This window comes from Primulina tabacum, chromosome 16 (assembly GCF_025594145.1).
Source record: "Primulina tabacum isolate GXHZ01 chromosome 16, ASM2559414v2, whole genome shotgun sequence".
Lineage (NCBI taxonomy): Eukaryota > Viridiplantae > Streptophyta > Magnoliopsida > Lamiales > Gesneriaceae > Primulina > Primulina tabacum.
Genome location: NC_134565.1, coordinates 30,870,895 through 30,887,248, shown reverse-complemented (window position 1 = coordinate 30,887,248; position 16,354 = coordinate 30,870,895). Strand labels below are relative to the sequence as shown.

General features: G+C 33.8%; 2 protein-coding genes and 1 long non-coding RNA gene across 10 annotated transcripts; 1 reads left to right on the top strand and 2 right to left on the bottom strand.

Moving 5' to 3' along the window:
• Window positions 1–533: 533 nt before the first annotated feature.
• LOC142529486 (uncharacterized) lies at window positions 534–4,172 on the bottom strand. The gene is made up of 3 exons (XM_075635032.1): window positions 3,914–4,172; window positions 3,042–3,548; window positions 534–1,700 (listed from the first exon to the last, which is right to left on the bottom strand). Exons 2-3 carry the CDS (start codon window positions 3,270–3,272, stop codon window positions 882–884), a joined length of 1,050 nt encoding a protein of 349 aa, XP_075491147.1. The 5' UTR covers window positions 3,273–3,548; window positions 3,914–4,172; the 3' UTR covers window positions 534–881.
• A 1,076-nt stretch (window positions 4,173–5,248) lies between these two features.
• On the top strand, window positions 5,249–8,207 carry LOC142529973 (uncharacterized). 2 transcript variants are annotated; one of them, XR_012816002.1, is made up of 4 exons: window positions 5,249–5,680; window positions 5,783–5,855; window positions 7,177–7,770; window positions 7,853–8,207. It is a non-coding gene; the product is annotated as an uncharacterized LOC142529973 (long non-coding RNA). The 2 variants fall into 2 exon arrangements; XR_012816001.1 differs by having other exon boundaries at window positions 5,249–5,855.
• Window positions 8,208–9,833: 1,626 nt separating this feature from the next.
• On the bottom strand, window positions 9,834–15,373 carry LOC142529764 (uncharacterized). 7 transcript variants are annotated; one of them, XM_075635391.1, is made up of 11 exons: window positions 15,235–15,373; window positions 14,849–14,974; window positions 14,632–14,688; window positions 14,463–14,525; window positions 14,321–14,389; window positions 14,101–14,193; window positions 12,983–13,087; window positions 12,811–12,888; window positions 11,375–11,497; window positions 10,907–11,012; window positions 9,836–10,268 (listed from the first exon to the last, which is right to left on the bottom strand). In XM_075635391.1, exons 2-11 carry the CDS (start codon window positions 14,954–14,956, stop codon window positions 10,078–10,080), a joined length of 993 nt encoding a protein of 330 aa, XP_075491506.1. In that variant the 5' UTR covers window positions 14,957–14,974; window positions 15,235–15,373; the 3' UTR covers window positions 9,836–10,077. The 7 variants fall into 7 exon arrangements, with proteins under 7 accessions (XP_075491512.1, XP_075491506.1, XP_075491509.1 ...); XM_075635394.1 differs by having other exon boundaries at window positions 15,111–15,365; XM_075635392.1 differs by having other exon boundaries at window positions 14,849–14,971; window positions 15,111–15,364.
• Window positions 15,374–16,354: the final 981 nt, after the last annotated feature.

The following is a 16,354-nucleotide window of genomic DNA, read 5'->3' as shown; positions in this document are numbered from 1 at the left end:
AAGGAGGTCAGGAGGGTATCATAGCGTAACCCCTCCGACGCTCAAGTCAAAGACCGAGGATATAAGTGGCGAGAAGCTAACGGTGCTGTTGAAAAACAATATAGTGAATGAATGAATTAAACACTCAAACCTGATATTTCTCACCCCTCCAATTTCTCTCATGTTCGACACATTAATCCCATCTTTTAAGATTTTTTTTGTGGAAATTGAGTTGAGTATTTCTCCAAATTAGAATTTTTGGATGTTGGGAGTTGAAGCAAGTTTTGTGGTCGTTAAAAGCGTTTTTTTAGGCACGCTTGGGTTATTGTTGTCGAATCGTCCCTATGAGTCTCCGCTCGTTCACTCTTAAAAATGTGCACACTCGCTTCCACCAACACACGAAAGAAAGGAGGAGAAACTTACAGTAGTGATTTCTGGGATTTGTCTCTTCTTTTGGTAGCAATGGCATACTTATTTTTATGCTAAATTGGAATTAAGAAGTATAAAACATCCCATAAACGCCAACCAGCTAAAGGAAAACATAATTTTAAAATAAAAAAGAAAAGGAATGGACATCTACAAATAATCTAGCTCGAGTACACGTAACTCTTGAGGATGTCTAGAGGTTTCATCAAACTTGTTAAAAGGTAATAAGCCATTAACCATGTTGAGAGAATCAAAATAAGATGTGAAAGCAATAGGGCAGTCGCAATAAATGTCCCAAAGACATTAAAATTCATGTTCTTAGACTTGCGGCTTAGTGATTGAAATCATGGAATAAATAGTTTGTTATTGGTCCTCGGGCTCATCTTCATCATTTTTTGAGTCACTTGCATCTCAGGTTTCTTCTCTGATTACGCCTACTTCTTGTGATCTTCCTGCTCGACTGCATCCAAGAATTTCTAAACCTCGGACCTCTTTTCATATAAAGCCTTGTTAATATTGTCAGAATTCAAGGTTTCTCCTTCTTGTTCTTCGTGATGGAATGCATCTAACAGCTTGCGATCCTCTGAACTTACTCGATCCAATGCCTGGTTGAACTTTACTGAATTTACGCCTTTTCCATTTTCAGAAGCCTCATCCATGCAAGCAGCGAGTGCAGCACTCTTCTTTTGGTTGATTGATCCAGTTCCACCATTTTTCTCACAATTTCTCAATCTGTTGAGATGTTTCTTCCCCTTTTTATGATCGTTCATGACTTTCATAGATAAAGTCCCTACCTGACACATCTCGCACCAAAACTTATAAACCTTCTCCTTTGGATCATCCTCATTCTTATGTACATTTCGAATCACTTCTGATGGGGTTTTCTTCAAATGTTCTGATTTTGGTTTTTCCAACAATGGCAAATCATCTTTCATCAATGTTGCCACTCCTGCCTTCTCAGAAAACAAATATTGAGCTTTATGTTCCACCGCTTCCTCTTCCCCTGGATCAATGGTCCCAACAACATGATTTGACTTGGAAACTTTACTAGTAAAAAGTCCAATGCTATGGTTTTTCCCTCCCCTTTGAGCTATCAATGCAGCCTCTTTCGACTTGTGTTTCTTTCCAAGCACGTGTTCTTTTAAAGCATTTTCGCTGGTGGCACTAACTTGGCAAAGGGCACAACTCCACTCCTCTTTAGCTTTCTTGTTTGCAATAATATCAGCAGGAAGCTCTTCCTCAGATGGTGTTACGGCCTTCCTTTTTGATCCAGATACATTTTCATCTGGCTTCGTCTACAAGATTCAAACAATCCATATATGTTATTATAGTCGCTGTAGGGAAGGTGAAATGCGGGGAAGAATAAGAAATGGGATAATCTTTCTAACAAATCACAGCTGAGCAGCACAAATAATTATGACCAGGAAAAGAGGAAAATAAAATGAAGGGGACCATTCACTATGTTGTTTACCATCAATTCAGGGAGAGGGAGAGCAAAAACTCAAACAAAGAAACCCAAAAAAAAGTAGGTATTGATTTGCATTCATATCAACAAATACCTTACCAGAACCATACAGTCGAGGAAGAGAAAAAAATAATGATGCAAAAAAAAAACCTAAAAAAGAAAAGCCCATAGTGTTCATGAGCAAATTTATCGATAGAGTACAGATACTGCAATGTCAGATAAAAGTGCTCCAACAAATAATACTTCCTGTGTCACTCTGTTTTGATTAAAGACTTCATCCTGTACATTCCTTCTCCCACATCTCATTTAAGGCATCTTCAATGATGGTTCGTAGTTTGTTTAATGCAAAACTCAATTTTAGAGAACTATAGTGAACTCGTAATTGGTTTAAATCATATGGCATCATAAGTGTTGCATTCATATACTGATTGTCAACAATGATAAATATGCTATATTCAACTTTCATACCCTAGAATAGTTGAAAGAACTATGTTCGACTATCATACACTAGAATAGTTGAAAGAACTCTGACATTAATCAAATTTAATAGGTAAAATAGAGTTGATCACTACTTCAATCATCCCATTCGTTTACATTCACGATAAGAGAAATGAGCCCTCTGAAATAACAGTCAACATTGTATGCTCTTTCATATTTGCCACACATTTTGTCATATTTTTAAAAAAAATTATGTGTCCATAAATCATCACAAAAATTACAAGTACCATTTGGCATGTATCTACTTACAGACACCAAATAGCCAAGAGGGAAACCACAGTGTCTAAGTTTCTCATATTTAACCTTCTTCCAATATCTCGAGAAGTGCAAACTACATTCATATTATTTGCATTCTTCAATGCAGCTGAAACACCTATGGATTATCACTTCTACAGTCCTCGTTACATGTCGTAAACCAAATGCTTCAAAGATGTCTGCTTGACAATCTTCCCCAATATGTGCTTCTACTTGATTCAGCTATCCAACTTTATCAAGGAAAAAGCTTTGATTAGCATTCTCTGAACACGATGCGTCGGAAAATTCAAATACCAACTTGTGAAATACCTACAATAATCCTTTACATGCTTAAAACCGACTGCTGTCGCACATTATCAGGGTCATCACAAAATTTAGTTCCTAGACACTCACACACAAAAGACAGAGATATACTAACCAGCAAAAAAATTCTTTCTTTTTCGTTGTAACCCTCTGATGCAGGCTTAACCTCTGAAATCCTCAGGTCAGCAGACCTCCTCTGATAGGGCAAAGCACCCAATCCTTCATTCTCGTGCCTCCCTCTCTGCTTTTCCTTATCCTCAAATGCCATTCCAAGTCTTTCCTCTGCAGACCATCCTTCTGCTCTTGTCCCCAAATTTGAAGACCTCATTGGAGATTCCAACCTCATTGCTGGTGATGAACCATATGGAATCCTATCGCTGCCTCTTCCGCATAGCCATTTCCCTCTCCATCATCAACTCCCTCCTCATCTCTGCTTCTAGAACACGTCTTCTCACAATCTCTGACATGATTATTTCCTCTCTAATCCTTTCCTTTTCGATTTCCCTTCGAATCGCCTCGTGCAAGTCTTGAAAATGAGAGTGGGAGTGATGGACATTATGGGGATAGTCATTTCGGATGTATCCATGCTGAAGCCGTCTGAACTCTGGTTCCATATGCCCAGCTGAAACAACATGAAATAGGTCAAAACTAACCCATCAGAGGTGTTATTTCACGTCTCATGTATAATTATTATCAAAATACGAGAACTCCATGACAAACTAATAAAATACAAAAATTAAAAGCAATATTCCAGAATAAAACCAATACAACACTTTCAATGTAAAGTTATAACAAGTGAAAAGGCAAGGTACTTCATTCCCCCCAGATCGCAATCAAATTTCAAACAACCCAACCATCCTTTACGATATAACATGCAAACAAACTCATACACCGTACACTTATTCTAAAAGGGTACCAAATAAAATAAAGAAAAATAACACCTAATAGATAAATCGAAGATCAAAGAAAATGGGAGAGCGTACGGACCTCCATGAGCTTGCTCTGCTGAAAAATAGTAACTGGGGGAGATGACATGAGGAATGCGGGGACGTATCTTGTTCGTTGTTGACGCGATATTTGGGGTCCATTGTTCTTCAGCAATCCTGTCAAGAAGTATCTGAATACATCATAACGAAGATGGGGGAATTTTTCGGGATTTGGGTTTTGGAGCTCCAATTTTTTTTTTAACCTATATTCTTGCGCAAATCGCGAAAGGTACGAAGAAACGACCGAAACTTAGAGTGGTTTGTGGGAATGGTAGCCAAATAGTTGAAAAAATATTATTTTTTATGTTAAAAGTATTATTTTTTATTATGAATATCGATAGAATTGACTCATCTAACAAATAAAATTCGTGAGACTGTCTCACAAAAAGATCTACTCTATTATCATTAGTGGTGTTTGGTGGATCATCAATATCATTTATTTTTTTTGTGAAGGTTTATTTTTGCAAAAGACTCGGGGTTGCTCTAAATTCTCTTTGTATAACACTTGCATTAGCTTAACATATTAGATATTGGTTGTGTTTTATATGAGATTTTTTGGATAATATTTGATTTGATTTTTTTTTTTACTATATGGATAGGAAAATTTGTATCTACCTACACAATCTATACAAGTGAGATTCTAACTCGATTTCCTTTGGTATTGAAGCACGTATTTGTTATTAGACTAAGAGATCCTTGACATATAAGATTTAATCGCGATCTTATCTTTATTTTATCCTTGAATCTTGAGTAAAAGGGGGTTAAATTTTATTAAAAAAAATTACTGACAAAAAATTAATGAAACAAGATATCTTACATATTATATTAGTCTATTAATCTCTTAATCTTTGTGTATATTTAATGCAATTATAACTATTAATAATAATAACTAATAAAAAACAAAGTTGCATAAAGATTTAATTAGATGAATAAATGTATTTTTTAAAATAGTTTGATGTCAAATAATTATGCTCTATACATTCGCTTATTAATGAAAACAATATTGCCCACTTAGTAGAATTTTTGGTTTTTACTTTGCTAACCGGTTACTTCGACGATTATTAATTATGAAGTAGTATACACCAATCAATTTAGTAATAACACCGATGAAGTAAAACATTATTTTTTACTTCAAAATTTAAAAAACACGGGCTTCACTTCTAATTTTTGGTAACATCTTACTTCGACAGAGTAGTTTTGATGAAGTAAAAAATTAAAAAAAAATTAAAATTTATATTTAGTGAACTAAAAAAATGAATCATATTTAACTTTTGATTTCTCTTAATTACTTTGTAAACGATAAGTTAACTTTTAATCGATTTTTATTTACCTTCACAAATTAAGCGGCAGTGGAAAATAAACAACCGTCATCCCCATTTTTCCACAACCCTAGCGGCTACCATTTTGAATCTCCAATTTTCCACCGCCTTCGGTAATCTAATCTATTGCAGTATGTTTTTCACCCAATTCGCCCTCTTTTTTTATTTGACCGTGAAGCATCGAGGGGGCAAAATCTCAAAGGAAGGAGAGTTGCATTCATTGTTTCAACGAGTGGATCGGTATGTGTGAGGCCCGGGATCGAAGAGGGCTGTAGTGATCGCTGGTGCCATGAGGTTGCACGGATAATGAGCTGCTCATAGCAGGCTTCTAGATGGAAGTAACATGGATTAACCAATCTTACGAGACGGATTCCAAAACTGTTCAGATATGAGACTGTGCAGTTTAAGAGGATTTAAAAAATTTCATATGTACTACTCATATCAATAAGGTGCATCTTCTTTTCGACAGCTCATCACATAAGAACTACAAAGTTAAGCGTGCTTGACTTGGGACAATTCTGGGATTAGTAACTCTCTGAGATGTTTCCCAGGGTGCGTGTGAGTGAGACATAAGCACTGGAAAGACTCGTCTTGATAGACAGTTGTCGAATCTGGAGCGTTACAGTATGCTTTCTTTTCTCCTTAAATTTATTATATGAATGTTGAAAGCTGCTCGTATTTTCTATGTAAAAATTTCAAGATTGCTACATTTTTTTTTCCTCGGAAATATGAAAAAAAAATCACCTCTGAATTGGGGGTTAATATGAAATTAAAACGTTGGAATTTTTTGGATTTAGGATATATCTACTTAATGTGCATCAGGACTTGTCCAAATATGCCCAAATGCTTCGTAATCACTGTGCAATTTTACATGGTGCGATAATGTGGAAGAAATGTCAGATCTTTGTTGTACATTTTGTTCCTGCCGTGGGCTCTAACTCTTCAAATATTAAATTCTTTGCAATAATTTTGTGAGGATATCTTATCACTGATGTGTTATAAAACATATGCTTATTGGATTGGAAATGAAAAATTCATTGAACGAAATATTTCTAAACCAGTTCTGAGGCTTCCGCTTCTTGATCTCAAACATATAAATGTGTGCTTTGTTGGTCCATGATGTTGAGAATATTCAAAGATAATAATAAAGGATTTTGGTTTGAATCCATGAGGTCGATCCCCGTAATTTTCCTCAGTGGTAAACATTATTTATTATCGGTAAACTAATTATTTTCTGAAATTGTTATAACACATGATATTATGCATCCTAAATGGTGTTTTTATAGGGAAACACCATCATGCATTTCAATTGACTTTTATTGGAGTTTTCTTACACGAACTTCAGGAAATTTATCCCTTCTTCTTTGAAATTTGACATAGATTCCAAGGTTTTTTTGTCAACTATTATTCATTACCTCTACATCAAAATTTCAAGTAAGCTCTTTCAATTTATAAAAGATTACTCTAGCTGCAAAGAATAGTAATTTTCTATGTTAAATGTGGTTTGTATTGATACCTATGATTTGTAAGCTATATACCAGATATAATTAAATTTTAAAAATAAATTTACAAAGAATCATATTTAATTAGGTGTTAATCCCTTTCAAAAAAAAATCAGGTGTTAATCATGATATTAGTAGTCGCGTTTCTTTTATTCTCATTTTTCTGCTGATTGTTTTTATTTTTTTGTACTAACTTTCTTGATTAAAATATATGCTTAACAAAGTTTGTTTATTTTCATTAATAGTTATTCTTCTTTCGTTTTTGTTTTTTGTGTTCAAGAAATTAAATGGCAAGTGACATTATTGAAGTCGATATTGAGAATCAGAATGTTACTTTACCATTTATTTTATCGTTTTGATTTCTGTGATCTCTAAGTGTTGGATTCTATAGCTTTACACAATTTTATCGTATAACTTTTTCTTATTTACTATAATATTTTCAGATTTTGATCAAATCCACGTTGAAGAAAGTTAGGATCCTTGAAGCAGTTTGAAGAAAATCTTCATCCAGTGGTAAATAATACAAAAATTTATCGTGACATAACACCCTTGTTCTTTGGAGGAGTTGAAGGTTATAACAGAAGATGCTGTAAGAAAAAGTGACACATATCAATTCATATCAGAAGAAGAATAAATATGTAGGAAATGACGACGGCCATAGCCTACAATTTTGAAAAAACGGTACATGCACCGCCTCAACTTTAGAAAATTGAGACGCGCATGCGGCTCTTCTTTTGACAATAAAGCTCCCGCAATCACTTATCGATGGTATGAGAAATGTCTATAAATAGCTGATTGAGGTCCCTAAGCACACACTTTATAAGAACAAAATACATCATCTACAGATAGGGTTGAAGTGTTTTGAAGGCATCAATCGGAGAAAAAAGAAAAACTTTCAAATTATTTAATGACCGGAGGTAACACTTGATTCGCTTCGGCATATTATTTATCACGTTTATAATTGTGTTGAAACATGATTTTTGTGAAAAAATTCTGACTGATGCAACTGAGGTGGATGACAAGCAGGGCCATGTAAGGTAGAATTTTTTTTTTTGTTCTGTGTTTGTGCCTTGGGTATTGATGTTCTTTCAGTCTCATTAAAAAAAGGATCTTCTTCAGGGTCACATTTACTCCAATGGTCGAGCATTGCAGCACGGCCACGATAATTGGCTTTTGCTTGCGGATTAAACTTGTGCGATGTTTGCCGCCTCGATACAAAGTCTGCCTCCATAATTTCATTGTGTCTGGTTTTGGTCCTTATTGATGAATGAGTGGGTGCACAATTATTATTTGTATACCGCGATGCTAGTCATATGTCTGTTTGTGTTTGTAGAAATTGATGTCGAACTTAGTTTTGTACATGATAAAAGAAGAAGGAATTTACACAAATATATTTGAATCAATCACACTATTTTCAGGAATCCTCGTTCTTTAATTTTGAGACTGCTTCTAACATCATTTTGTTTTGATACGAGATTTAATTTGGAGCAGCACTCCTTTGATGCAAAGCCATGAAATTTTTCCAGGTTAGCTTTTTCCTTTTTGTTGGGGAAGGTATTACAATCCTTTTTTCTGATGGTGCAAGACTATAGAAACCCAGGATATCCAAAATATTACCTATTTTTGTTACTAATAGTTATTGAGCATCTTTATTAAAATAAAACTTGTACAGAGCATTTTCTGTTTTTTCTTGATCATTTCTCTGACATGTAGCGAAGAATGCATGTGTAGCATGAAAACATGTTTCAATGACTAGTATTTTGCAAGATTATGATGTTGTAATGGATTTATTAAATATCGTACGGTGTTAAGTATTGTCGATTGATTTTTTAAAAACTTGCGCTAGTTGAATTTTATGACATTATTTGCTGTTTCAATTTCCTTTTCTAGTTGGTTTTATTTTACCCAAGTTGTTTAGAATGGGAAAAAGAAGCGGCTTTCACACAACGTCTCATAGGGGGTTTTTTTCATGCTACCCACATGGATAATGCTTTTATCTACTCATCACATAACACAGTACTGAGTTGATAAATCGTGACTAATACATATATCATGTGTTGAGTGGATGAGAACACTATCCATAAAGTAGCATCTACCAAGTTCTCATAGTCCAGGTCCCCACTTGAGGAATTTTCTCTTGTGAAACAAGATTAAAATTTTCAGCTACTAAAAATCCCTGTGTGCGGTTTCTTCTTTATTCATGTTAACAACGATGAATCGGCTTCATTGCACACGGGTGTAAGTATATAAGATTGATTGAAGTTAGTATAGACATGGGACAGTTTTGATAATGCCGGAAGTTTGCAACCGATCTTAACAATTTTTACTTTTCCAATCGAACTTGTAGAAAACATGTTTTTAACTTTGGTAATTTCAACCTCTACACTTGCGATTGTTGTTTGGTGCATTCAATTGTCAGTTCATCATGATCTCTAAAACTAATGCTAGTGTCACTTTATTATTTTTCCCAGGTGGACATCAGAGTAACACCTGGTTCTCATGCCACCGAAGCTGCAGCTCTCTCTCTCTCTCTCCCCTCCATTTGTGTGCGTTTGTGTGTGTTTTTTTGGGAAAGTTCACAATTTGCCACACGATACGAGGATTTCTCCGGTTGATGAAATCCTACCTACGTAGGCACTACCCTCACTTCATTTCAACGGGTAAAATCTTGCCGCACATACAATTTCAAAAAAAAGTAGGTCCTACATATACATGGGCAAATCTTGGTCATCCATCATATCATGGGGCAATGCCCACATGGGTAGATGAAATAAACCGATTTCTCCCCATATAGCATAGAAAAATCTGGGGGTTGGAGGGAGGAATGTGTCGCTCTTTGAAAATTCAATATAGGAAACCATAATGCAGCCTTTCATGATAAGCTCAACTTTTAAATCAGAACCCAATTCAAATCTATTCAAAATTCTGCTTGTAGGTCCAATTTTTTGACAATCCCACCATTGTTTTGCCTTAGCATACGTGGATTAGCAGCTAGTTTCATCTTTCTTCGTTTAAAAGTGTAAATCTGTTATATTGGCCACCATCTTTGGCTTGAGTTATATAGTGCAGTTATTATACAAATAAAATAGAATAAGCACCAATTATTTGATTCTCGACATTTTCCGATTCTTTGAATATTTATTCAATCATCAGTTTCTTTGTTCAGTGAATAAACAACTGAACGATAAAGAACGTGTTGCTGCTGTTTTGGATCAGTGAATGGACTCAATGATTAATGGCGCCGTAATCGATTCGTTACGAACTTGGGAAAAAACTTTCTATATAAACCAAAAAATATCTGATAGGCCCCAATTCCATCTCAGTCTGACGCAAAACAAAAGCCATTACATCCAAGATTTGCAGGCCTTCAACATTTTGCTTCCGACGTATCTTACACCATGAACCACACCACCAGTCAACAGACCAGCAACAACCTGTCTCGCACTGGAAACTGCCACTTTCCGTCTCAAAATCTTGCGAACACATTCTGCGACCTCTTTCTTTGAATTGATCACCACTGTCTGTACAGCTCGACCTGCATAAAGAAGCCTCCTTATCACATGCAATACTTTACGTTACGCACTTTTGGTTTTAGTTCTCTGAACTCGTTTTTCATCCCCAAAATGAAAACTAACACCATCACATTATTTTTTATATTTTTATCAATGTCCACACATTTGAAGCATATTTCTTATATTCAATTCAACTTTTCAACCACTTCTCAAATATAGATTGTTACTGTATCATGGCTTCAATCAAATATACTGATTTTATGAATTTAAACAATCTCAAATTTAATTACCACAAAAATTATAAATTCAAATTCATTTAACAATATTTACCAAACAAAATACTTATTATTTGAGATACGCTGTATAAACTCTGAAATAATATCAAACATTCCTTTTATTTTCCAAAACTTCTTTATAAAATATTTTCCGGAAAAATTTTCCCAAAACATAAATAAAATCAAATACGGCATTCAAACTTGTGAAAATCGTAACAAAATAAATCTCGAGGAAATCAGACATGAAAATTCAACTCAAATGCATTGATTGAATTTGAGGCTATGGTAAAATTGTCATGCCAAATACTTATCAAGTTATTTCTTAAAAGAGAGCACACATGTATTTCATAGCAATTGACTGTCTGAGATCAAGTCAGAAATCATACCAGCTCCATCAATAATTTTCTTTTCTCCAAGTTTAGAACCCATGAGACCTCTGAGTTGCCAAGGAAGGGAAGATACTAAGGAATAAACGGTAGACAACTCGCAGTCCTGGTTTGACAATAAAAATAGATCAAATATGTTCAGACACAATTATGTAATAACCTCCTAAATTAATTAACTTGAAATATTGCAAGAGTTTCTGATAAAAAATCATAACTCAAAATCATCAGACATTGATGTTTTCCAAAATGTCTCCTATTTTAAGATGTTATGTCAATAGCCCCTCAACGCACCATTCACCTTCAATCTTCCAAGTTCTACATTCAATTAATTTCCAAGTTCATACAACATGCGGAAACATAACAACTCAGTTTGCTTAAATAAGGATAGTGAAGGAAAGAAGACCAGGGAAAATCAACTCTTAACCTTGAAAATTATTTTTATAAACATATCTTGAAGATTTGAATAACCTGCATTATATTTATATTTGCTGAAGATGAGAATCTAAGCAAGTCCTGGGCAGCATATTCTTCCAGTGTTGGTTTATACATAGTTTGGAATAAATTAAACTGTCCTTGTACGATCTTTTTCACCTGACAAATGGAAACAAAAAATAAGAATATTTACAGGATTTTAAAACAGAAATGATAACAGCTAAAATGATTTTTTATTTTTTATTTTTCATTATTTGTTAACGTGGTCGTTTTTAGAATAGCTACGGTGACAAACTCAATGAGATCAGAGCCGTACCTCATGTGAGGCGACAGAGGCCATCGCCTCAGGGCCCAGCCTTCACAGGGGCCCAAAAAAAATATTGGTCCCATGTTGTTGAGGCATGCACCTAAATAATATTTACATTAGACATTTTAAAAAAATTAGACATTGACATATTGAAAATATAATTAAATATGATTATTGTGTTCATTGGGATTTAATCAAATTATGTAGAGCCAAAACAATAAAGCTACATGGCTCATTAATTAATTTTTTAAAAATTTTGTATGCATAAAATAATAATGTTTATCCAACATATTTATTATTTTATCTTGTGTCAATTCATATGTTAAATTTTTATATTTTACTTGGCGATTATTTGGCCTCTTTTCTTGAATTTATATAGTTGAACCCATTTCAAAAAATAAAATACAAAAAATTGTGATACTTACCTATTTTACATATCTTTATTTTATATTTTCTTGAATAAAATATTATATTTATTATTTAAAACAAATCATACATTTTTACAATATTGATTCATTATATTTATCATTTTGTTATTTGATAGTTTATATTGATAAATTTCAATTTTAGCAACATATCTTACAATTTTTGTCAATTTCAATCTTTTTCCAATATAATTGTTCATATGACACTGCATTACGTTATAGCTATGTTTATGTTGTAGAGCACGAAGAAAAAAATCACAAAGAGATAAATATATAACTCGTAAATTATATTTTCTTTATATCTATTGTTTGGTTATTTTTAATTTACAAACTGAGCTTTACGGTTATTTATCACAACAAGATTTTTTTTTAACATATCGCTTCAGGCCCTGTGAATCACAGGTACGGCTCTGAATGAGATAGAGATAAAATTTCGAAAACTCGGCTTTAGATTAGGAGTTCTCTCTCAATTAAATGATCGTGATACTTACAGAGAAGTAAAGTCATTTATCCTCACTATACGCTTATAATTTTAATGGTATGACTGAACTACAAGGGATGCCAGCCTCATAAGCACAGCACATGCATGAAATCAAAAGTTAAGTTATCTTCGAAAGTTGCTTGCTAGTGTTTTTGTCATATTTCACCTTGTTTTTATCCTCATAAGCACAGCACATGCATGAAATCAAAAGTTAAGTTATCTTCGAAAGTTGCTTGCTAGTGTTTTTGTCATATTTCACCTTGTTTTTATCCTCTGCAAAAAGCATTCGAATGTCACCCATGTATGAGAGACCACATATTTTGGCATATAATTCCTCCTGCATTTTTGACAGATCATACAATAAATGCTTCATGATTTCCTCGCGTAACAGACATGAAAAAAATGTAAAACGGTAAATGTGAGACTGAAACCTCGCTGAATTTTGAAGGTAAAAGGAGGAGAGCTGCAGAGGTTGCAGCCTTTAAATTTACGGAATTCAGTTCTGCTATACGCAAGTAATCCAATATGATATTAACCTGGAAAATAGAAATGTCTATGATGTCAAATGCCAGATATGAACCTAATGTGTGTGCCTGTATCTACTAAAAGATACAGCATATCGGGAAAAGTATATCTACAGTAATAAAATAAATGACAGCAAGGATAAAATAAATTAAAATAATTAGCTAATTATGAACTGTTCTCATATGTGATTGCTGTAAGATTCGATAATTCACATAAACAAAATTTCATAAATTAACTAGGGAGGAAGATATAAAAGCTACACAAATGACAGCGCGTTCAAATACAATCACAACAATATATCGACCCACAAAATAATACAAGTACAGAGTCAGTACTTGAGGAAACAAAAAGAGAGAAATGCTCGTTCACATGAATTATAGCTCTCTATGCCATTGAAAACAATAATATTCTTCCTACAGAATATCCACAAGATACAATTGACGAGTCCAGATCCAATCATGCTTTCTTCCAAGTCTTTTAAACACATCTTCTCTCCATTCTGTTATTCTTCTCATTTCCTTCACACTCTTCATCGGCAGGTAAACCCCCTTAAAACGCTCCACAAAATATACCAAATCAAAAGACAAAAGCAACAAAAATCATTTCAATGATAACAGAGTTCCCATTCTTAAATTTCTCATCAAGATGTAGCCTTTTGAGAGATTCTCGACAGATATTTGTATTTCTTTGACCTAGCTTCATCAATTAGTAGCGAGAGTGATTTTCAAATTCATACCAGTGACATATTGTCTTAAAAAGTTCAGAGACATTTATAAGTTGTAATTTTTATAGCCAATATATTTCTTTGTAGTGAACCTATCAATTACAAACTTTTGAACAAAGAATCAAGTGGCTTGGAAACACAAGTCGCAATTAGTTATTTAAGAAACCAGAGGAATGACCAAAAGCAGGTAACAGTGAGGTTTAAAACGCAATTACTTGTATAGTGGATGATAACTTCACATTAGCACGCATGAAAAATGGAGAAAAGATAAAAGACAACATAAGAAAGGGAATGACACACCGGTTTCTGTAGACGTCCGCTCAAATAGAACCTCTCCCATCCTAAAACATCCTGAACCAAATCATGCATTCGGACAACACCATACTTGAAGCTCTAGAAAAAAATTTGCACCAAAATTTCAGAGTAAGTAAACAGAATTATCTGTAAGTAGTTCAAACATCCAAGTATATTTTAACACTCAAAAGAATATAGATAAAAATAGCTAATAGAGCTTCTTTACCCTGTCGTTGTGAGTTATAAATGGGTTGAAGTGTACGCCAACCCCAATATCATCAGCAACATCAGTGATCTATCTAACCAAACATCACGTCAGAATAAAACAACATAGAATCATATTTAAGATTAGGAAATAAAAGCAGTACCAGTCGTGCTCCACCAAGGCGCATCATCCAAGACGCATAATGGCTCGGATTCAGTTTAAGATTCTTAATTTAAATAAGGATATAGCATTCATCAGTGATATAAACACAAATTATAAAATTCAAGACAATGGAGAAATTCTAATTGTTGGAAGGAACAATCCGCAAATACCTCTGCATGCCATTGCCGGGGGTCTGCTACACCAAGAATGTAATCTATCATGGATGTCTGGTCAAACAAAACAAACATAAGAAACATCATAAAACAACAAAAAATCAACGAAGGTGTGTAGTTGGTAACTTCATTAAACCTCAATAATATGCTCAAACAATGACCTAGAAAAAATTAGAAGAATAAAGTTTCCAAAACAATAAAAGGAAAAGGGTACCTTGTCCAAATTGTTTGGATGGAGGGAGGACCCATAGATGCAGCAGAACTCAACTGGAGGAAGAATTTCTAGCAAACTTGTCAGCTCAAGTCTTTCATCGTTATCCATTCACTATTACTGCCACTTCTAAGAATGCAAAAAGTATGAATGTGAATAACTAAAAATACACATTACGTCTGAATATATGATGAGAAAATTCGTCGAACAGGTTAGGTGCCTGGCTCATTTTCAAGTTTCAACTATTTACGCAATTCATATTTACAGAAAAGTTAATAGCCGGAAAGGGTTTGGTTGTAACACACAAATCATACGGCCAGCGTTGGGCAAATTGATAGGCTTGCCATGATTGCTAACAGATAACAGTACAGCAAGATATTCACCATTACCTAAGGCAATACAATTCTAGTGACCAGCTTTGCCAAGAAATATTCAGACAAATGTGTATGAGATGGGGGTAAATCAAAATCAAGACGCCATTAAATAAACTGGTCTCAAAGATTAAATTTGGTGATATGAATTTGAATAGGTATTCTGAGACTATCTCACGAATTTTTATGTAATATTTTTAGTATAAAAAATAATATTTTTTCATGGACATTCAATTTTATCAAATAAGTTATTATAAAAAAAAATATGAAACTTAACTAGTATGAAACTTAATTATATATATTATATATAAAATTATAATATTTTAATACACAAACAATGATGTGTGCACCACGATTATACATGTCAAAACGGGTTGACGAGACGGGTCAGCCTGCAACCCGCTATTAAGCGGGGCGGGGCGGGGCGGGGCGGGCCTCTAAATGGCCAACCCAACACAACCTACCTTGGGCCACAGGTTAGGCGGGCCGACCCGCTTATTATTTTTTTAAAAAAAATACTAAACAGTATTAAAATAAACATAGAAGAAAAATATATTTCAGTCAAATAGTTTCATAATAAACTTAAAAACATTGAAATAAAATATTAAAAACATACAACAATCAATATAATCCATAAAAAAATAAAGTGTTTATTCTAATTAACACAAGATTTCATCGTACACATGTACTAAAAATTAACTCATGTAATATCACCAACCGTAAATACAATGAAACCTTTAAATGTGAATTCCAAATCTTTTTTAGTATACACTTTCTCCAGTTTCTTAAGGGTTTGTCTTCACAAGAAAACAAAAATTAACGATCTTAAGGGTTTGTCCGCACAAGGCACCTAGCTCTTACCATCCACATTTTCTTAAAAAGTGAGAAACATTGGAAGATAACAGAAAATCGAGGAAACATATGGTTGCAAATTTCAAAAAATATTATGTGTTCAACAATACACATAATTACTTTATTTACTATATTATTTCGATAATTCTGGATTAGTTCGAGTTAAACATTAAAAAAAGGAGGAGACTGGAGAGTATAACATCTTCAAAAAAAAATAGAAGCATAGAGATTTTATCAGATTGATTGAAGTTAGGCACATGAAAAAAAATAAGGAAAAAATAGGATT

What these genes read in the sequence shown, in the direction of transcription:
- LOC142529486 (XM_075635032.1), bottom strand. Translation starts at nt 3,272, where the DNA reads ATGAGGTTGGAATCTCCAATGAGGTCTTCAAATTTGGGGACAAGAGCA. An exon ending in AAGAAAGAATTTTTTTGCTG is followed by an intron (nt 1,701 to 3,041) that starts GTTAGTATATCT and finishes TGAATCTTGTAG; the next exon opens with ACGAAGCCAGATGAAAATGT.
- LOC142529764 (XM_075635391.1), bottom strand. Translation starts at nt 14,956, where the DNA reads ATGGATAACGATGAAAGACTTGAGCTGACAAGTTTGCTAGAAATTCTT. An exon ending in ATCCAAACAATTTGGACAAG is followed by an intron (nt 14,689 to 14,848) that starts GTACCCTTTTCC and finishes TTGTTTGACCAG; the next exon opens with ACATCCATGATAGATTACAT. An exon ending in TTATAACTCACAACGACAGG is followed by an intron (nt 14,194 to 14,320) that starts GTAAAGAAGCTC and finishes ATTTTTTTCTAG; the next exon opens with AGCTTCAAGTATGGTGTTGT.